The sequence below is a fragment of the Bolinopsis microptera genome, chromosome 11 (assembly GCF_026151205.1).
Source record: "Bolinopsis microptera isolate Bmic1 chromosome 11, MBARI_Bmic_1.0, whole genome shotgun sequence".
Lineage (NCBI taxonomy): Eukaryota > Metazoa > Ctenophora > Tentaculata > Lobata > Bolinopsidae > Bolinopsis > Bolinopsis microptera.
In genome coordinates, this window is record NC_087082.1 from 20,396,621 (window position 1) to 20,419,936 (window position 23,316).

The 23,316-nt window shown below is 39.1% G+C and overlaps 2 protein-coding genes across 2 annotated transcripts in view; one reads left to right on the plus strand and one right to left on the minus strand.

The window, feature by feature from the left end:
* Positions 1-23,316, minus strand: part of LOC134822809 (chitooligosaccharidolytic beta-N-acetylglucosaminidase-like) — a gene marked incomplete in the record, with an annotated part of 941,725 nt that overhangs the window by 744,814 nt on the left and 173,595 nt on the right.
* LOC134823566 (spondin-1-like) lies at positions 538-22,640 on the plus strand. Its single transcript, XM_063835093.1, has 10 exons — positions 538-994; positions 1,657-1,803; positions 11,699-11,788; positions 12,203-12,331; positions 12,715-12,888; positions 16,963-17,118; positions 17,717-17,917; positions 19,659-19,823; positions 20,282-20,455; positions 21,417-22,640. Exons 3-10 carry the CDS (start codon positions 11,713-11,715, stop codon positions 21,545-21,547), a joined length of 1,206 nt encoding a protein of 401 aa, XP_063691163.1. The 5' UTR covers positions 538-994; positions 1,657-1,803; positions 11,699-11,712; the 3' UTR covers positions 21,548-22,640.

A 23,316-nucleotide genomic window follows, 5' to 3' on the forward strand; every position in this document is an offset into this window, starting at 1 on the left:
AGCGTTTTATTGTTTAACTAAAATCCTTCAATTGTTGGAATGAATTTTGCGGAGAAATCAATGCCAATACTCCAATTCGAAATTATGACAACCTCCTACTAGAGGTTGTTAATTTGAATGTTGAATATTTATCCAATCCCTATTAATACCTTACTTATGCTATTAATACCTTACTTATGCTATTATGTGCCTCGCCGGGCTAAAGCAGTGGATGACCTTGCTGTACGGCAAGTTAAACAAGGATCTGAAACTACTAGGTTCCGTACAGACTCAACTCTGCACCCGTGTCAATATGTTCATTATATGCAAGCATCTTGATTTATTAATACCTTACTTATGCTATCAATACCTTACTTATGCTATTAATACCTTACTTATGCTATTAATACCTTACTTATGCTATTAATACCTTACTTATGCTATTAATACCTTACTTATGCTATTAATACCTTACTTATGCTATTAATACCTTGCTGGTATACTAGCTCATAGCTTCTACCCGTGATTTGAGGATAACTCAGCTAACCTATATTGTAAAGTTAGATGACGAACATGTCAGCGGATCATCCTCTAACCGGGGCTGATCAGGGTCCCAACGACCCTACCCACGTGCTGATAACCTGATCACGTGCTGATAACATGATCACGTGCTGATAACCTGCCCACGTGCTGATAACCTGATCACGTGCTGATAACCTACCCACGTGCTGATAACATGATCACGTGCTGATAACCTGCCCACGTGCTGATAACCTGATCACGTGCTGATAACCTACCCACGTGCTGATAACCTGATCACGTGCTGATAACCTGCCCACGTGCTGATCACCTGATCACGTGCTGATAACCTGCCCACGTGCTGATCACCTGATCACGTGCTGATAACCTGATCACGTGCTGATAACCTGCCCACGTGCTGATCACCTGCCCACGTGCTGATAACCTGATCACGTGCTGATCACCTGATCACGTGCTGATCACCTGCCCATTCACAGTGAGTGAGTTTAATATTTCCTTATCTGAATAAAAAATGAATTTGGTTGTACAACCCCAGAATCTTGTAAGAAGTTGATAAGAAAATATAAAAGAGGTCCAAACCCTCACTCGGAAACTGCATCCCCTCACTCCATTTGAAGAAACTGACGAGCCTATATAATATTATATCGTATGGCCTATGGAATTAGTGAACTGGGAACGTGAGAATAAAGTGATGCGATTTAAATTATTGAACAGAAAATAAAAATTGATCTGATTTGGAGACGATAATCGATTTGGCACCACATTTTCTTGTTTTCTACTACCATTGCAATAACATTAACTTTTCTCCATTGATGAAAGAAATTAGGATGAATTCAATGAATCATTGCGGACGCAATTTTGGCAGACTGCTTAAAAGTTAAGGGGCCGGTCAACTCTAAAAGTTTTTTATGCGACAAAAATTTGTCCAAGTCAAGTACCGAAATAAAGTCTTACTCGTCAACAGACCACAAAATTGTGGTTATCAAGAATGTTATATCGAGATGATAAGAGACGCGAGTCAAGTAAAAAGCATAACTATGAAACTCTACCGAAGTGTTAAAATATTTGGGTACATTGTGATTAATCTGAACCCCTCCCTCCCTTGTAAATTTTGTAAATATTAATTTCCTACCCCAGGGAGGCGTATTTCCGGGTATCCTAGTACCAATTGCCCCATATCTTCTCCCAAGCTGAGAGGAGTAAAGAAGAGGAGTTGCAGATTGTAAAGAAGAAGGAGGAGCCAAGAGATGGAGCTAGACAGAGACAGACATGGTCCGCTTTGAGGTGAATATTTTAAACAGGACTCACAAACACTACTTATTTTCACAATCTCTTTAGTTTAAACTGTGAGATTTACCGAAGGCAGGGTCGCCGGGAGGGAGCAGTGTGAGTTGTCTGATGTCGGGATCTTGTCCCTACCCTGCTGTCTAGGGTAGCCGTCTATCGGGCTCATTCTCTCAGCACCGGCTTATACTTGAGCTGTGAATTTGGTTGGGATGGTGGTTTTGTGCAGTGGTTTTTGGGGTACGAGCTGTTTTCTCCTGATTGCCGGGTATTATTTTGTATATATTGGAGTATGTGTGGCCTGTGAACCGTTAATTGCCATAACAGTGCCATCTTTCTTCCAGTTTCTACCGTCTGAACCCCAGACTGAAGATATTTCTTCATCTTGGTGTGACATTTTCTAAATTCATTGCCTGTTATGTTTTAATGTTCTAATTATAAAACCCCCGCATTTAGATCTATTTCAATCCTCTTTAATTCCGACCTTTCAAGTCTGTAACTGCTTCCTTCGGCATTCTGACTGATTGTCGGTCTCTCTCAGGTGACTTGGGTCACCTGTAGGTACTCTCATAATCACCATATAAAGCCCTCATAAAACCATCGCCGTGTCACCGGACTCCTTAACTTCAGTTATTTCTCCCTTTATTTGTCTCCATACGTCTTGATGATTTAGACTATCTGATGATTGAGAAATCTGACCGTACCATCCCTCCTTCTTCCCACGTGACAAGGCACGTGGGTAATGGGTAACTTGGTCACGTGATGAGGCACGTGGGTATCAGGTTTTCTGACTGGTTCGGCTTGCTTGGTTAAAATTTCATATTTCAGTCATAATTGCAGTGGTTTGTGCTTAGTTTTTATTGAATCTGTCTGTGCTCGTGTTACGAAATTCTATTATCTGAAATGGCTGACACCCTGATGCTGTTAGCTTGTGATCTTTGACGCGTGCCACATCGAGAAATAGGATTCCGTCTGACTTCATAGATTTACTGAAACTCACAGTCGTCGCGTCGGTCCAGCCTAGTAACACTAACACAATTAAACGGACAATGGAGCACAGCCACCGTTTTAGAAGTTATGAATTCCACAATTGTTTTGACGGAATTTGCTGATATAATGTGCCCTTTTCCAAGGACATTGACTTGTTCTTCAACCTCTTGCTTTTTAAAATGCTGTTTTGTCTGTGAGTATGTGTTTTTTATTTGGTAATGCCTACAACGACGTCAGAAATGATACACGATGAATAGTTACAGTTATTTCAATACTTTGCATTTCACTATTATTTCTGGGCAGGTCTAATTATTTTGAAGTACTATATTAGCTGTTACATTCACTCGGAACTAATCTTCTTCAGATCACGAGGAATGTTAGCGCAACTTTCTTTTATTTCCCTGATTCAGAGTATACTAAGGATTTAAAATCCGTCCGATTTAATAAGAGCTCACTGAAGGTGGGTCGAGGTGAAATAACGGCGTGGTTTATGAAGGAGTAACGATTGTGAAATAGACCACCAGTATGAGCAGTGTTTTACCGAGTAGACTGCCCAGTCTATTTTAAACCTCTGAATGTACCATTTACAATTATTCACATTTGGACGTCTGTAACTGATGAATTAACGTTATTGTCGGGTCGTCTTCTCTGAGTCCCATTGTTACCATCTCCTCCACACTCCTCGTTAGATAAGAGCAGTTGTTTTTGCTTACACCGTACTTGCTAACTCAGATAAGATAATACACCCCAGACTCTTGCTGTCTGTATCTGGGAGTCAGGGCGAGATAATCTTTACTAAACCACACCACGTGACCCTCACATGACTATAATTTGCCCGTGAAGCTGCACACCCACCTGACTGAGAGTCTACAGTCTGGTCAGATCCAGACCCGCTCTCACATTGAGAGGACGCTTTTAGGATTTGACGTGTCTCGAGCTGAGCAGGACTGGTTTTCAAGTGAGCTGAGAATCCTGTTGTGCAGATTCGGCATATTTGGAGATTACTAATTCTGCACTACCGGACTTATCAGTGCTTTATTTACTAGCCTTACTAGTTCCGTGCGTGCAATTCCAATATTTCCCATCCCCCTCGTGATAGACATAGTTTGTTACATACATACACAACACATAGTTTGTAATATTGTTTGATGAGTGTTTTTTAGGTGAATTAGTGTTAATTTTGTATTTCTTGGTTCAGCCGCCACAATGTATTATATTATCATTATTATCCAATATTACGTAGTGTTGTGTAATTTTGTGAATTTAAACAGCCCAGCATTGCAATATAATAGTAGTAGTAGTAGTTGCTATAGTTACTATATATTGCAATATAATAACCGGTAATAATTTGACACTTGATTTGGACGACAGATATCCCCGCTGTTGCTTCACTTTAACTAATATCTACTATATAGTAATATAACTAGTATCTAGCTGCCTTATTCGGTAACTATCTAGCTGCCTTTTCAAATCCGGTTCTTGCCCTCTCCAACATGATGATCATTAGAATTATTGAGTCAGTCATTTTAGCATGTTTCTCGTGAGGTTGTATATCTTTTAAGAGACTCGATCAATCAAATCTAATGGTATTTCCTTGTGTGCACGTAAGCAATATGTTCGGATGACCGGTAGCATGGCTACAGAAGTAAGCAATATGTTCGGATGACCGGTAGCTATGGTAGCTATGGTAACTATGGTAACTATGGTAACTATGGTAACTATGGTAGCTATGGTAGCTATGGTAACTATGGTAGCTATGGTAACTATGGTAGCTATGGTAGCTATGGTAACTATGGTAACTATGGTAACTATGGTAGCATGGCTACAGAAGTAAGCAATATGTTCGGATGACCGGTAGCTATGGTAACTATGGTAACTATGGTAACTATGGTAACTATGGTAGCATGGCTACAGAAGTAAGCAATATGTTCGGATGACCGGTAACTATGGTAACTATGGTAGCTATGGTAACTATGGTAACTATGGTAACTATGGTAACTATGGTAACTATGGTAACTATGGTAACTATGGTAACTATGGTAACTATGGTAGCATGGCTACAGAAGTAAGCAATATGTTCGGATGACCGGTAGCTATGGTAACTATGGTAACTATGGTAACTATGGTAACTATGGTAACTACGGTAACTATGGTAACTATGGTAACTACGGTAACTATGGTAACTATGGTAACTATGGTAACTATGGTAACTATGGTAACTATGGTAACTACGGTAACTATGGTAACTATGGTAACTATGGTAACTATGGTAACTATGGTAACTATGGTAACTATGGTAACTATGGTAACTATGGTAACTATGGTAACTATGGTAACTATGGTAGCATGGCTACAGAAGTAAGCAATATGTTCGGATGACCGGTAGCTATGGTAACTATGGTAACTATGGTAACTATGGTAACTATGGTAACTATGGTAACTATGGTAACTATGGTAACTATGGTAACTATGGTAACTATGGTAACTATGGTAACTATGGTAACTATGGTAACTATGGTAACTATGGTAACTATGGTAACTATGGTAGCATGGCTACAGAAGTAAGCAATATGTTCGGATGACCGGTAGCTATGGTAACTATGGTAACTATGGTAACTATGGTAGCATGGCTACAGAAGTAAGCAATATGTTCGGATGACCGGTAGCTATGGTAACTATGGTAACTATGGTAACTATGGTAGCATGGCTACAGAAGTAAGCAATATGTTCGGATGACCGGTAGCTATGGTAACTATGGTAACTATGGTAACTATGGTAGCATGGCTACAGAAGTAAGCAATATGTTCGGATGACCGGTAGCTATGGTAACTATGGTAACTATGGTAACTATGGTAGCATGGCTACAGAAGTAAGCAATATGTTCGGATGACCGGTAGCTATGGTAACTATGGTAACTATGGTAACTATGGTAGCATGGCTACAGAAGTAAGCAATATGTTCGGATGACCGGTAGCTATGGTAACTATGGTAACTATGGTAACTATGGTAGCATGGCTACAGAAGTAAGCAATATGTTCGGATGACCGGTAGCTATGGTAACTATGGTAACTATGGTAACTATGGTAGCATGGCTACAGAAGTATCGAGTTAGGAGGGTTTGGTCAGTTCGTTAAATTTACTAGAATATGTTTTAGATCTTCCCATTATCCTTGTCATGACTGTACACGTCATTAACTTCTCTACAATTAAAATCGAATTAAATCTATTGTATCATGCCCTTTAAAATGCTAAATTCTCGTAGCGTGTTATCTTGGCTGCCTAAAAAGCTTTCCACTTGTAACTATAATTTTCACAAGAATGCGAAAACGTAATGATGCCCTCTGGAAACTCACAAGAAAGGCCTCTAGAAACTCCCAAGAAAGGCCTCTAGAAACTCTCAAGAAAGCCCCCTAGAAACTCTTAAAAATTCTCTCTAAAAAACGCAAAAAAATGTTGTCTTTGACTGTACAGTCTAGAATTGTGAGTGCCCAAAAAAATCCCCAAAATGTTCACTCTTAATATTCAAGAATTAGCATTAAATTCACAGTGTAGGAAAATTAATGTGACTTTAAAATATCAATTATTCGTCTTTCAGTCGACTTCACGCTTAATCTATTAGTATTAAGCTACAGTACTTTGCAGTATGGTAGATTTATGTTGTTTGATTTGGTTTCCTCCCTCAAGTTTTAAATATTAACGAAGATAGGGCACAGTAATAAGGTTTTCTAGTAGACACTCCTTGAAAGGACCGTTAGCGGAAAATTCATTAATTTAATTGACAATACTCGTGCAGTCTCTCAAGCAAGCAAATTGTTTATAAACTTATAACTTTATAAATAAGTTTATGCTAAATATACCTTTTCTAAAATAAAGATTTTTCAACGTACCTTCATGTTTTGCTTTGCTTTTAATGATACCATTTGATATCTTGTCGCGTTCACCTCGCGACCTCAATATTCTGTAAACTTGACTTGGTTCCTGAAATTATTCTGCGAGAAATTAAGCTCATAAAGATTTGGGGGATCTAAACAAATGTTTCAAATTCCTAGGTGGTTTTTTTTTCAAAAAGATATAAAGATCTCTGATCTTGTGCGGTCAACAGACGTTTAGGCTCATGTATTATAGTGCCGTGTCTATAACTATGTCTAGGCTCCTGTATAATGCCATGTTGCTTAAACCTTAATTTTTAACACTCGATGACTTTTGATTAGAACAAAAGAATCTAACATGAACAGCTACTTCTGCTGATGACATACCCGGTCACAATGCTAATTAACTTCATAAGACTCTCCTGATCATGACAAAAGACAGACGGCTCGGCAGCCCTCAAATCCAACTCATCACATCATCTCATGATCTGATCTGAGTGGGACGTGTTGGTCGCCCCCCCCCCCCCTCCTCGTGATGTGGCAAGTTTAAGCATCACTACTAATTATTGTTGGTGGACGCTAATTATTCAATATGCCCTGGTATGAGAATATAATGTGGACATTGAGTAACTTAAGCACAATTAAAACAAACTTTTTGTATGAACTCCGTTCTAGAAGATTAATAGTCGTAACTTTTTATTCGTCTTGACATCGTTCTAGCGGAGTGATAACTTTGTGCTTCTAACTCCATTCAGTAACATTGTGCGTTTGCTAAAGATTACGAGGGTCATTAAAAATATGTGACGCGGTCTTATCACTAACAGCTCTTTATAACTTCCTCGTTTAAATTTAAAGTTGATTTTTAGTCGCATTCTTATCATTCTTATCATTCCCTGCTACAATTCACGGCTTTGGAATGAGAGAAGAATCTCCGTCACTCGAACGACTAACGATTTTTTCATTTATTTAATTTTCTAAATATTTATTTAACGATTAACATAATGCAGGAAACCATAGAAATTTGCGGATGAAAAACGTTTTGGCACTGCTATAACTACAAAAAATTTGAAATTTAAAGCATTTGTTTAATGACCGTCTGAAAACTTTAAAAATTAGCTGCAAATGAGCAGATTACTCCGACTAGTGACGATCTTCACCAGAATTGTTGCTGCATCCGCTCTAATCTGCATGACACGTACTACTATACGCTTATGTAACCAGTTTAAGCATTGACTTTGACGTCGCCAAATAACGAGTAAAAATACCTCAGTTTTTAAACTATCTTCTACCTACGTAATGTTGAACATTGAACCGTCCCAATAATTTCCATGATTTTCGTTCGGAATTTGAACCTTCAGACTACAATAGCCCACGTGGGGATGGTGATTTGATTCCGTTAATCAAATTCCGTTAATAAGGTCAGACTGAAAAGTAAATAGTAAAAACCAAAATGAGAAAATAGTAGGACTACCCATTAAAACATACGTGGGACAGTCTCAAAAAATGGATGCTGGCTGATTCACCACCCCCACGTGGGCTATTTTCCCATATTCTATTAGGGTGCTATTTTAACAAGATTTGGAGGATAGGTCTGCCCATTGCTCCTTTATAATATCTGCCCCATTCAGCACTTTTATATCCTGACTCACACCTCATCAAGCTCCAGGCTAGCCCCTCCAGTCAGTCTTTTAGAAGCTCCTCCCGACCAATCACAGCGAGGCAGGGCCCCTTCCCACCAATGAAAACCCTCTATTTCCAGTCTATACCCCCGGGGATAGTGTTTACACACACGTGGTCTATTGACATGTTTGTATAGGCGGACTATTCAAGTACAGACAGGCTGAAGCTGAGTGAGCTGCCTGGATACCAGTGGTATGGTATTACCACCCTCCATCCCACCATTATCCACTTACCCTGTCAGCACAGTTATACTACCTATCAATAACACATTGAGAGAGAGGATTGCAGGGGGTGACTGAGATTCCATATTCTGACTGGGACTGTGTTCCGGCTACGCGGCCCCCTCCTCCGGCTACGCGGCCCCCTCCTCATATTAGTAACCCATCACACTGCTAATAGAGTGAGACTGCCCCTTTATTACTTGTCGCTAGTTAGATGGCTGGGGAGGCCCGACTCGATTACAAAGTCAACAGTTCAGACTTCATATAAAAACAGGATAATCTCCCTTCTTCCCTCACTTTTAGTCTGTTAATCGGGGATAAGTTTGTTAGGTTTTTTTTTGTGGAGCTGATTTTCTAAACTATTTGGTCCTGTTTGATCTGATGGTTAGATTTTCAGTTTCTCCCTGGGATTCACTGTATTTTCTGTGAGATATTTTCTGTTCTAAGACACATACCTTTCTAGAAATTTCTGGTCTCAACTCAGTGCATCATATTTCGGGTTAAATTTAAAAACGCTCCTAGTCCTCATGTTTGATATTAGAACCTGCTTTACTTAGTCTGTTTTGTTTAAAAATATCGGCGGTAAGAGCCCGAGTTGTTATTATATCTCACGTTATATCCTCTCCCTTGTTATTATATCTCACGTTATATCCTACAAATTCCTGGCGGAGCTGATGCATGAATACGGTGCTGTAAATTGCAACAAATGTGGGGCTGGCTGGCCCTCTCTCCCTCGTCTGCATTGTTCCCAATGTCCCTTTAATTCACGGGTCCGGGACAACTGTAATTAAATTTCTCTAGATTAGCGAACAATTGAAATTCGATTTATAACATCATAAGGTTGATGAAGGGGATTGTAACTATACAGTATAAGGGCCTACTACCAGCTGTCTGATTACAGTTCACCCCCTCATCACGTGTTTTGCCATGGTCACGTGCTCTGCTCGATGTCACGTGATTTATGGGGAGATCATTAGGCTCGACGAGGACTCCGTCCGGCGCACGGACCATTTAAAAATAGGATCCTCCGACATTTTGGAGACAGTAGGATCAGGTCGGCATTAGAGTTGTAGCCTCACTTCCATCGCTTGTCAATACCTGCTGGCAACCCTGACTCTGCGGGACTCTTATATCAGTTTTTATAGCAGAAGTAATGCGGAAGTGTCCTCCCTTTAACAGCTCTCCCTTTCTCTGTGTGAGAATGACGTGGCTTGACGCACTTAACATCTGAAGTCAGGTGAGACTGGGTGTCGGTGGATGTCGCACTCTTCCTACACACGAGAATGCTGACTACTAGGACGGAGCTATTGGAACCAGAGCATCAGTGCCCGGCTATCCCCCTCTGCACCTGTTAGGGACGGATGTTTGTCACTAGTGAGCCTGTCGAGGGAACCGGGGGGGGGGGCTGGGTCCCAAGACCTGGCTCGGCCGCGGGGGAGGGTATAATGCTGGGTTCCAGGAAGCGATGCTGGATCAGTCGTTGGTCCTGTGTCTTCTCCATCCACTCGCACCCTGCCCCGGACTAAACTAAATCAATTGATCACGGTGCAACCCATAATAAGCCATAGTAGTGCGTAATTAGATAATATTGACTGCTAGTATTCGTGCTGTTTGTAGTAAAAGTATACTGCCGGCGGCCGGAGAGTTCCCGCATTCTATTTGAAGTCTAGCACGCGCTGGGGTGTGAATTAATTGACCAGGTTAATTCTGTAATCCATTGCTTGGGGCCACGTGGGGACGATAACCGCCCACGTGGAGAGCGCACACCCGTCTCATTGGTCCTCGATCACTTTGTGAGATTCATATCTTGTCAGACCGAGGTTTAGATACGCCACTAAATGGAAAGTCTATTGTACTGTAACTTCCCGTCAGATTGGGTAGATTGCAAGGGACTCTGTCTGTTCAGGGGTACTTCAGGTCAGTCTTAACGAGCTAAACTTTGTTGAGTACCTATCTGTCTGAACCCTGAACACGTTTTACATGTAAAGATGACAGCATCTAATCGAAATGCGTCCCCTTGAGTGCCATTCTTATGTTCAGCTATAGCCTTGCTCCTCAAATAGACCTCAATCCAACTTTTAATTCTGATCCCATAGTCTGAGGAGCGATGATATCTAATCTTTTTTGTCTTCTCAAGGAGAGGGAGTCCCCTGGTGAGGGGTCGCTAACTGAGATTCGTCTCTCTTCCACCTGACACGCTAGAACTGGGAAGCTGACTCACCCTGCCCTCCCTGGATCAGACCCCCATTAGCATACCTCCCTTAGCTGGAGGCTCGAGACTGAGGGAGGTACCCTGGTAGGCGCTCTAACCCAGCCTCCGTTACCTGGGTTACCTAGGTTACCTGGGTTACCTAGCTCTGAGCACCCCGCTATATAACAGGTCAATTTGCCGGTCATAAGGTCATTCTGTCACATCGCTAAGTTTTGACGGTGTTTGCTAAACAGCAGCTGCCCGCTCTTTTGTTTGTTCTCGATGTCTGACACGAAATTCCAGTTTGATCCATCAACTCCCAACCATCTCTAAATTGGTGGGAGTTGTTTTGGTTACCTTGGTTACCGATCATGTTCACCGTGTCTGGTCCTGCAAGTCTATTGACGCACAATATTATTATCATTGCAGCTTAAACAGTTTTATTAACTTTCTGTTACCAGTTACCGTCGTTGTGATGTCAAGAGAATATCCCAAATTCAACCCTAACAACAATTTGAGTCTGGGAAACTTCCCGCTTCAATTAGATTGGGTGGTCCCGGATCTCACAAGCTCAAAATCCGTCAATTTCCTAATGACCTTTCTGTGATAGCACGTTCAAAGAGATGACCACCAGATACTGTAGTCAAGGGTTAAAAATACACCAGTGGTTTTTATTACCTCACCGATTATTCACTAAGCGATCCTAAAATGCCACGACTGTTTCTATTATTAACTTCTGAATGATTTCGCAATTTGCAGTCTGGTTATGAGCTATTAGCGAAAGTCTTTGATTCGCTCGAGCGACATCGCTTAGATTCCAGGACTTTTACGTAACGTAGCGCTGACGATAGATCCTACTATTGTGACGTAATAAATGACATGTTTTAAATAGCTGCGTCTCAGAAATATTTGCAATTAGTTAAATCTAGTTTCGCTTGTCTTAGGAAGAGTAAAGAATATGGAGTTTCAAGGACTGAACCTGATGAAGATATACCTGCTGACTTCTCTTCATTTCATCCTTACCTTACAAAATGGTATGTTCTAAACTCTCATTTTGTCATTATGTTCATTGTTTTATCGTCACAATATTTGTCATTTTTACTACCAATCAAGCCCCAATTACCAAATTTGTCGTATTTCCGTTTATCTGTCCCAATAATCGAATTCCCTCAATTTTGACATATTTCCCTAATCTGCGTCCATATGTCACCGCAAGTCACAACAATAAATTCCCTGCATACCGGCCCACTCACCATTGAGTTAGCAGACCCTCGAACTCCATCAGATCTCAACTCTAATTCTCGAGAGGAGCAGGAAGTTTGTTTCCCAAAGAAGGGGAATGATGCACATGTTACCATGGTTACTGAGCTAGAAGCACCTGTTAACAGGGGGATGATGTTATGTTTGTTTGTTGTTCTGTCTGTTTGTTCACCTTCCTTTGTTCTCAGATTGCACGAACACAGAGTACACGGAGGTAGCGAGTAAGCAGTGTTCCAGATACCAGGTTAAGATTAATGGGGTCTGCAAGGACCCGCTCTGTAAGAAGGGCTACTTCCTCAAAGACAACTACTGTCACAGTAAGTTAATATATTACATTTGTCTGTTTACTTGTTTAAGAGGCTAAATATGTTCATATCATCAATTAACTAATTAACTGTTTCGCTAAAACAGAAACTTATTTTTATAGAAAACAAAAGAAATTTATTGAAACTAAGATTAGATATGAAATCCAAAACTTATGACAAATTGAAAACGTAAAAAACATTACATCAAAAATTCCATCGTCGTTGTACGTATATTTGTATAGGCTTCTAAGTGTTACAATAGCATAGTAACAATGCATTTGTTGCTACATATTCTCCGCCACATACTATACGCTATAACATTAACTGATCATTCTCCCGCGCGTAACTACTAGTTACCATAGTTACACTACTAGTTACCATAGTTACTGTTTCAGGATGCCACTTCTCCTGCAAGAGCTGTATTGCGTATGACGTGTGCGACTCCTGCGCGGGGACCCGGTCTCTGCACGGCGGCACGTGCCATTCCAAGTGCCCTAGGAAACACCGGTCAACATACTCTGACAGCACACTTGGAATTAAGATCTGCACTAAAAGGAAGCACCTTCAAGGTTTGTTTTTCTTTCATTTTTTAAAGATAACTACCTAGTTTATTTTTTTACTACTTAAGATTGGCAGTTGTTGTAAAAGTTAGCTCTCACAGTATTATAACACAGTAGGTACAGGTGTAAAGGTCATCTTCTCATCAAAATCTTGAAACATTTCATTCTTTCAGTAGTCCCAATTATCGTCCAACTCAACGAAGTTTAATAATCTACGGATATTTATAGTACTTTTAGATTTTAGATTTCAATTTTCAAACATTGTGAGATTACTTAGGCACTAAAATTGTTATTCCTTGGAAAATTTTGTATTTTTTGAAGGCCGTTAAGGCATTTGACCCAGTCAAAAAAGTTTCAGTTTTATATCTTTTACGGTTTTTGCGGAACGTCGTGTTAAAGTTGATGCCGTGGTGTCGGTAAAATGGTACGGATATATATATATACATATATGCCTATATATATCGTATCGCTTTATGTATAGTTAGATTCTCAGATATTATCCCAGGCGTGTTCAATTATTCAAAGATCATGTAAAGATATAAATACTTGAATTTGTTTATAAATTAAATGCGAACGTGTTGCATAATTATGGTCAATAATGATTTAGTTCTATTATCGATCTAGATATCCGCAATAAGTAATCCCCGGAAATTAGTTTGGAAATATATTTCCTGTGGTTGGTAGCCTGTTAGTGCCCAGTATTACCATCCCAAAGACTCTGAAAGTATGTCAGAGGAGCTCGAATTGAGGAGATTAGAATATTTTCCTATTGAAGCTGGGTAAAAGTAATGCTGAGCTGATCGTATAGTCAAGAGTTGATCAAAAAAAACATCAAACAGTCTCCATTTGTCATTTGATGGCTGCTCCCCTCAATTACCATCTCCCCGGACGTGTCTACTCCGCACAACTGTACAACTACCCGAACTTGTCTCGGTCCCTTCAAAAGTTTCCTCTTTTCCTCCTGGTCTCCTTCTTTCTCCGTCCCGGTCCCTTCCCGGTCCCTCTCCCCCGGTCCCTCCTGGTATGAAAGAAGGAGCCGGCATCATCATCCGGCACCCGACTGTTTTTATCGTTGCAGCTAATGTTCACAGTCCTCTATTTGGCTCATCCCGTGACTTACAAGCCTGCAACCTTTTACTAACAGTACCAGGACTAGGCCTGGGAGACATGACGCACTGCACTTATTGTGATGATGTAGTTATTATCATCTCCCTCCTTCAACCCTCTCTTTTTGTCCTTCTCTTCTCCCTTGATCATGTGACCATGATCATGTAACCCTTTTAACCAGGGGGGCTACGTGCCCTTTTAACGTGAGTGAAATACTGCAACTCTGTCTCTTAGCTCTCACAACCGAGCTTTTTATCTCAAACTTTTCATGTTTACGGTATGGAGCCAGGGTGTGGCTACACATGGTTAAAACATTTCATTCTCATTACATTATACTGATGTATTCTGGGTAAAATTATCTTTATCCCGGTTGTTGCGACAAGTAAAAATGCTCTTATTAGGGAAAGGAGATTACTCGATGTTTCAATGTAACTACATCGTATTCATGATCTCAAATTATTTGTTATATAGTAGTGTTGAAAGTATTAAAAAGTTGAAAGTATTAAAAAGTAGTTACATTGAAACATCGAGTAATCTCCTTTCCCTAATAAGAGCATTTTTACTTGTCGCAACAACCGGGATAAAGATAATTTTACCCAGAATACATTACAACAATGCGACTCATAAATAATACTCCAATCCGGATTTTACACATTATACTGAGATACAATAAATTATGCAATCATAAGATTATACTCAATAAAATATATTTAATCACAGAATCTTAGATATTTACTAGTGCGCTCATCTCTGTGGAGATATTCTCTCATCATATCTTATATTAGTGTTATAGTGTAGCAGGAGTACCTCCTCCTCCTCCTCCTCCTCCTCCTCCTTCTTCTTTCATCTCCCTTAGTGTGGATATATTCTCTCATCCCTGTTTATATATCAGAGATATTGCCTCATTCCCTCTAAGTATTAAGATAGTGACGTAATATTTGATAACATGTAATAATCGTTATTATCCTATATCAACCTAGATTCCTCAAGATTCCACAAAATGACACCCGCGGTACAAGGAATATCTGCTTTTCAGAACTAAGGTTCCGCATCTCGGAGTTTGTCGTTGTACAGGTCCTGTTATTTCCGTGTCTGAACTAACAGGACCTGAAGGATGAATTACTATTCATAGGATGACGCGACTCCAGGTGGGGAGGGAATACACAACGCACTTGTAGACAATGCTTCATTTGTGTACTCGAGCTTTATTGGATTAAGTTGTATAGCCAGGGGAGCTCCAAATTCCCTTGTAAATAATCAATTATATGGTGTCTCGCCAGTCCAATCATGAGATGCAGTAATGGAAATAATATCCTATTAAAGCAGCCCTCCACTAATCAGGTATGTGACATAGCACAAATTGTAATATCTCGACTCTCCGGTCCTAAGTATGATTTGTGTTGTAAATGGAGGAATTTTATGCAGTAGCGTATGGTATCGTGGTTTGGAAAATATGGTTTAGCTCATTGAAAGTCTGTTCTGCATACCAAGGAATTTAGATGGAAGTTAGAACGCTGGTTCCGAGCCAAAAAGTGAGCGGTCTGTAACGATTTGTAACGGTCTATGATGGTCTGTAATCTACTTACTTATTTAGAAGTGGCAGCACTACTCAGAAGTTAGAAGTGGCCGTATATGCAGTAGCAGCACTGCTGTTTTTACGGATATTTCGCAGTGAGGGTAACACTGGAAGGGTTTGTAAGATATTACAAAGGAGTAAGCCCTACTTGTTCCGCCTAATTATATCTTTACTTTACAGTTCCGGCTAATTACGTCCACCCACCAATTTACACTATAATATTCAATATTCCTGTCTTCTCCTCCCTTTGTCCTCCTCCCTTTGACTAGCAGTCTCTTGTTTTCTCTCTTGTTCTCTTCCTCAGAACGATGTACTCGTAATCTGTAAATAATATTAAATTGCAACGATATTTACGCTAAGTAGACTTTTCGAGGAAGCCTTGGTCTGAGAATTTACAGGATTCTTTTTATCTCGTAATGGGATAGACTTGCAATGAAAATTATGGTAGTAGGGACTGATAGAGACTATAAATAAAGTTAGTGATGTTTACGTAACTATTAGTCACTGTTAGTTTCGAATTCCAGTACACATTTAACTTCTACAATAATTAGTGTATAAATTTTGCCGCCCATCAAAGATATCCATATCGCACAGACAAGGAGCTCGTTTTTCACCGAAGATGACGTCGTACAAATAAAAGTAACTAAGCACTTAAGTTAAGTGTTTTTAGAGAATTTACTCTCGTTAAGTGACTTAACGAGAGTAAATTCTCTAAAAACACTCGAGATATTCAATTATTGTCCTTGACATGACGCTGTATCAACAAATCAAACAATTAATTAAATATTAATTAAATAATCTGCATTCTCTTGCAGTTAGTACCCCCCGAGCGTGAATCTCATGACAAACAGATTATTGTCCGGCTATTTCCAAGCATCTTGTTTTAACTTTGAACTGACAGTTTATAGTAATATAAGATGCCTTAATTAAGCTAGAAGATTTAATAAAGTTTCGTCATACTCGGTGCGGCTAATGGTAATAAACAATCGCCCAAAATTTAACAAATTGTATTAATACTCAGTGAGCACTCTCTCGTTAGTACTCTGCTATTTCCGATCAAAGTCAGAAGTATAATCTAACTAGCATCACAAGCCTGCCTGTCCCTGACGGACGCGGTATATTATTGTATTATGGGTTATTTATATATTATTATGATGAGCGTTAGCTGACGTTGAGTATGAAATCGTTAAGTCGGTTATGATGGTGTTAAGCCGAAGTAGTCCCAAGATAATCCAGTGTAGAATGTTAAGATTGATGGTGAAAACTTAAAAATGACATTATATATAAATTTTGACATAACAGTTTCTAAAAATATAATTTCTATCTACCTCATCCACTCATTGCTCAAATATCAGTTCCTGTTGACCTCTATTTGTCACGTGACCAGCTCTATATTCCAGATACCAGATGTGAGGTGGGAGAGTGGGACCAGTGGACAGAGTGCGGGAGAATTGGTGGACCTAATGTCAGAACCAGGACCAGGACAGTTGGAAAGGGACCTTCTTGTGTTGGCATCGCGCCAATTCAGCACAGACATTGTCTTTCTCTAGGATTTGGTAAGTTTTGAGCTGAAGTTTTTATGATAATATGTTTACTAATACTCTAGTCTCTAATTATACTACGTGATTGCAATGTTCTGTGAAACACGGACAATTTTATTTTGTTATTTTCGCTTTTCAAACTTCGTTCAGTTACAGCTTCTGAAAGCTGATGAATCTCATTATGGATAATTAATAAACACGAGTTACCCTAATACTGTAACACACTGCAACACACTGTAACACACTGTAACACACTGTAACACACTGCTACACACTGCAACACACTGCAACACACTGTTACACACTGTTACACACTGTAATACACTGCAACATACTGTAACACACTGCAACACACTGCAACACACTGTAACACACTGTAACACACTGTGACACACTGTAACACACTGTAACACACTGTAACACACTGTAACACACTGCAACACATTGTAACACACTGTAAAACACACTGTAAAACACACTGTAACACACTGTAACACACTGTAACACACTGTAACACACTGTAACACACTGCAACACACTGTAACACACTGTAACACACTGTAACACACTGTAACACACTGCAACACACTGTAACACACTGTAACACCTACAGCGAGTGACTTAGCAGCGTGCGTTGTATCAGAGTGGTTACCATGGGAACAATGCGACTCGTCCTGTGAGAACAAGTTCAGGAGAAGGCGGAGGATCCTGGAGACTCCACCTGATGGAATGAGGAAGAAGAGAGCTCTGTGTCCGAACCTTGTGGAGGAGGAACCCTGCCCTTGTTACTTTCAGAACCAGGCATCTGTCAACGGTAAGTTGTGGTAGTTAATTAATTGATGAATTATCTAATTATTGATTAGTGGTAATTTATTAATTGATTAATTAATTAGTGAGTATTGTTCTCATCTTTATTACATTTAATTTACTTTCTTCTCTCAATTCTAGAGCCAAGTCTAAGAACTATATCATTTATTACCAACAAATGATTTATTATTAATAATGCTCAAGTTATACTAAATACCTGTAACATGTTGATTGTTACAGAGTTGAGTCAGTGTGAGATGGGGGAGTGTTATACTAAATACCTGTAACATGTTGATTGTTACAGAGTTGAGTCAGTGTGAGATGGGGGAGTGTTATATTAAATACCTGTAACATGTTGATTGTTACAGAGTTGAGTCAGTGTGAGATGGGGGAGTGTTATATTAAATACCTGATTGTTACAGAGTTGAGTCAGTGTGAGATGGGGGAGTGTTATATTAAATAACACGTTGATTGTTACAGAGTTGAGTCAGTGTGAGATGGGGGAGTGTTATATTAAATAACACGTTGATTGTTACAGAGTTGAGTCAGTGTGAGATGGGGGAGTGTTATATTAAATACCTGATTGTTACAGAGTTGAGTCAGTGTGAGATGGGGGAGTGTTATACTAAATACCTGTAACATGTTGATTGTTACAGAGTTGAGTCAGTGTGAGATGGGGGAGTGTTATATTAAATACCTGTAACATGTTGATTGTTACAGAGTTGAGTCAGTGTGAGATGGGGGAGTGTTATATTAAATACCTGATTGTTACAGAGTTGAGTCAGTGTGAGATGGGGGAGTGTTATACTAAATACCTGTAACATGTTGATTGTTACAGAGTTGAGTCAGTGTGAGATGGGGGAGTGTTATATTAAATACCTGTAACATGTTGATTGTTACAGAGTTGAGTCAGTGTGAGATGGGGGAGTGTTATATTAAATACCTGATTGTTACAGAGTTGAGTCAGTGTGAGATGGGGGAGTGTTATACTAAATACCTGTAACATGTTGATTGTTACAGAGTTGAGTCAGTGTGAGATGGGGGAGTGTTATACTAAATACCTGTAACATGTTGATTGTTACAGAGTTGAGTCAGTGTGAGATGGGGGAGTGTTATATTAAATACCTGATTGTTACAGAGTTGAGTCAGTGTGAGATATGGGAGTGTTAGATTAAATACCTGTAACATGTTGATTGTTACAGAGTTGAGTCAGTGTGAGATGGGGGAGTGTTATATTAAATACCTGTAACATGTTGATTGTTACAGAGTTGAGTCAGTGTGAGATGGGGGAGTGTTATATTAAATACCTGATTGTTACAGAGTTGAGTCAGTGTGAGATGGGGGAGTGTTATACTAAATACCTGTAACATGTTGATTGTTACAGAGTTGAGTCAGTGTGAGATGGGGGAGTGTTATATTAAATACCTGTAACATGTTGATTGTTACAGAGTTGAGTCAGTGTGAGATGGGGGAGTGTTATATTAAATACCTGTAACATGTTGATTGTTACAGAGTTGAGTCAGTGTGAGATGGGGGAGTGTTATATTAAATACCTGATTGTTACAGAGTTGAGTCAGTGTGAGATGGGGGAGTGTTATACTAAATACCTGTAACATGTTGATTGTTACAGAGTTGAGTCAGTGTGAGATGGGGGAGTGTTATATTAAATACCTGATTGTTACAGAGTTGAGTCAGTGTGAGATGGGGGAGTGTTATATTAAATACCTGTAACACGTTGATTGTTACAGAGTTGGGTCAGTGTGAGATGGGAGAGTGGACACCCTGGTCAGACTGTGACGCACCCTGTAACCAGGGGACCATGAAGAGGACCAAGTCACCGGAGGGTCCTCAGTACTCACCAGGCTGCAGAACCTTCACTGAGACCAGACCCTGTTGTCAGCAGACATGTCAAGGTACTGAACCTTTTTAGTGTTTTGTAGCGTTATTGTAGCGTTTTTGTAGCGTTTTGTAGTGTTTTTGTAGTGATTTGTAGCGTTTTGTAGCGTTATTGTAGCGTTTTTGTAGCGTTTTGTAGTGTTTTTGTAGTGTTTTGTAGCGTTTTGTAGTGTTTTGTAGTGTTTTTAGTGTCTTTGAAATGACTTAGTGTATTCTGTGTAAAATTATCTTTATCCCGGTTGTTGCGACAAGTGAAAATGCTCTTATTAGGGAAAGGAGTTTACTCGACGTTTCAATGTAACTACATCGTATTCATGATCTCAAATTATTTGTTATATAGTAGTGTTGAAAGTATTAAAACCGGGATAAAGATAATTTTACACAGAATACATTACAACAATGCGACTCATAAATAATACTCCAATCCGGATTTTACAAATGACTTAGTGGTATGTTTCAAATGTGTGTGTTTCAGATTACTGTTCGGGAACACTACTAGGAGACTGGTCTAGCTGGGGGAAGTGTGAGGGCACCTGTGAGCACAGTACTCGCCGCAGAGTCAGGAGCAATCTCTTCCCTTCCGTTCTCATGTTCTGCGAGCTACACCAGCTCTACATGGAGATACCCTGTAAAAAGAGGGGCTGCAAAGGTTAGCTTTATCTGTTGTTAGTTTTATCACACTGTTGTTAGTTTTATCACACTGTTGTTAGTTTTATCACACTGTTGTTAGTTTTATCTGTTGTTAGTTTTATCTGTTGTTAGTTTTATCACACTGTTGTTAGTTTTTATCACACTGTTGTTAGTTTTATCACACTGTTGTTAGTTTTATCACACTGTTGTTAGTTTTTATCGCACTGTTGTTAGTTTTATCTGTCGTTAGTTTTACCTGTTGTTAGTTTTATCACATTGTTGTTAGTTTTATCTGTCGTTAGTTTTACCTGTTGTTAGTTTTATCACATTGTTGTTAGTTTTATCACACTGTTGTTAGTTTTATCACACTGTTGTTAGTTTTATCACACTGTTGTTAGTTTTATCACACTGTTGTTAGTTTTATCACACTGTTGTTAGTTTTATCTGTTGTTAGTTTTATCTGTTGTTAGTTTTATCACACTGTTGTTAGTTTTTATCGCACTGTTGTTAGTTTTATCTGTCGTTAGTTTTACCTGTTGTTAGTTTTATCACATTGTTGTTAGTTTTATTTGTCGTTAGTTTTACCTGTTGTTAGTTTTATCACATTGTTGTTAGTTTTATCACACTGTTGTTAGTTTTATCACACTGTTGTTAGTTTTATCACACTGTTGTTAGTTTTATCACATTGTTGTTAGTTTTATCACACTGTTGTTAGTTTTATCACAATGTTGTTAGTTTTATCACACTGTTGTTAGTTTTATCACACTGTTGTTAGTTTTGTCAGATTCTGCTGTTGCAGGGTAATACAATAGCACAAAAGTCGTGATTAGAATCAGAATACATTGTGGCCGGTTTTGGTTGTGTCATATTTGAACACATAATTTGTGTAGGATTGTGTCTTATTAAGTCCAGTTTTGTGTCTTATTAAGTTCAGTATTGTGTCTTATTAATTTATTATACTCAACAATTGTCTCCCTCAGACCAATGCGTGTTAAGTGAGTGGGGAGATTGGTCTGCTTGTGATAACAACATAAAGTCCAGACACAGACAAATGCTATCCGGAAACAAATGCCCGAGTCCGGAACTCATGGACTCCATTCCTTGCAGCTGAGGAGGTCCCATCTCCAGACTCCTGGATTAGACGTGCTAGTTGGAACTCTAGTGCTGCAACATCACAACAACAACACTATCCCAGGGACCTCAATCCTGAAAATACTCTCCGTTCTTCTTAGAGAATAGTCAGATGAAAAAGAATTGCTAATGTTTGATGGTCAACATTTTGTGAAGTATTTAAGAGAAATGAGAACAATTCTAAACTAATTCACTTGCCTAATTCTGGTCTTCTGTTGAGTATTGATTTACCACGGCGCTACCAGGGTTACAGTTACCAGGGTTACAGTTACCAGGGTTACACCACGGCGCTTCAAATTAAAAAACTTAGTCTAAAGCAGTTTAGCGAGTGATTTAGTCGAGATAGACTTGAAATGTTTAACGATCGAACTGGTTCGGACTTACGTTCTACTGAAAGACTCAAAAGATAGTCATAGCGTAGTAATTAATGTCTAAAGTTTTATTAGAGTATTGTATAGTTAATGAAAACTAGATTTATGTGCGTTTTAGTACAAAGTTTTCACTCCATTCGCCATTATTTTGTAACATCAAAACATGTGGCGAAAATTATATTATTTATAAATTTCCGTTTTTCCGACATAATTAATGATTGTGACACATTATTTTTGTAGAATGCAACTTCTTATCGTAATAATATTGATGCAATTTCTAAGTTTTTCCTTAAAAAGGCTGGCCATTCCACATTTGAAAGCTCACACATAGGCAGAAAATACTGTCTCATGAATTGTTGTTTAGAATTTCAAATTACAAATGCTGACAAGAGTCACAAAATTCAGAGTGACTGGCGCGCACCATGTGTAAAAGTACAGCAGATCCGGCACTGGAATACCGTCTTGTTTTGTCCAATTACTCAATACTTATGGGTTTAATTTAATTACATTTATATATCGATGTTCTGATTTATGTACATTAGATAATTTTTACATGCTAGTATTGAGATATAATCTAGATCCCTAATTTTTCTTTACAATGTTGCTAAAGAACATCATTGCCTCACAGCTCGTCTTGGTAATAGAGTGCTGAGTAGATTTCTAATATTTGATTTCATTGTTTACATTTCAATGTAAAACTTATGACAGAGTTTTATTTACAATTCCAAACCATCATCTATATCAGCAGCTGGTGACCTGGCAATCGTTTATAAACTTTAAATAATTGGGCCGGGGAGTCTCCATTAAATTTAATGATTAAAATTCTCTCGGAATTGACTATATAGCTTGTTTATAATTATCGCTGGCCTAAGGTCAGCGCTTATTTGTAACTCTAACTGTAATTGTATTGCGCGAGCGATTTTGAATCGAGCGTCTTGAAAATCGAGTGTATAAATCTATCTTCTCTATTTTAAGCAATCACCCTCAAAAGCTTCCAGGATCTGGATATGTTTTGTCATACGTTGTATTGACATTGTGTGTATGACCCGCCGCGCACGAGTGCGCGGCTCCCCTGTATCGTAGAAACTCTACAGTCTACTATAGTGAAACGACCGTGGGGTCACGACGTGATACAAAATACCCAGCAAACCCTACCGGCTGGGGTTTATCTCCAAAAGTAAAATAAATAAAACCTTCCGGTTTTCAACAAAATTTTCGTCTCTTAAATCTAAAGTTAGTTTCCCAGGATAGGATCAGCAAAATTTGGAACAACTTAAATTTTGAATTAGACCAAAAAGTTTGATTTTGGGCCAAAATGAATGTGGTTGTCATGACAACTAAGCTAAATACAGCGTACGAAAAGTGAACTTGACGTGAC

Coding starts and splice junctions, on each gene's coding strand:
- LOC134823566 (XM_063835093.1), top strand. CDS start 11,713: ATGGAGTTTCAAGGACTGAACCTGATGAAGATATACCTGCTGACTTCT. Junction 17,119..17,716: donor TTGTCTTTCTCTAGGATTTG/GTAAGTTTTGAG, acceptor TAACACCTACAG/CGAGTGACTTAGCAGCGTGC. Junction 19,824..20,281: donor TTGTCAGCAGACATGTCAAG/GTACTGAACCTT, acceptor TGTGTGTTTCAG/ATTACTGTTCGGGAACACTA.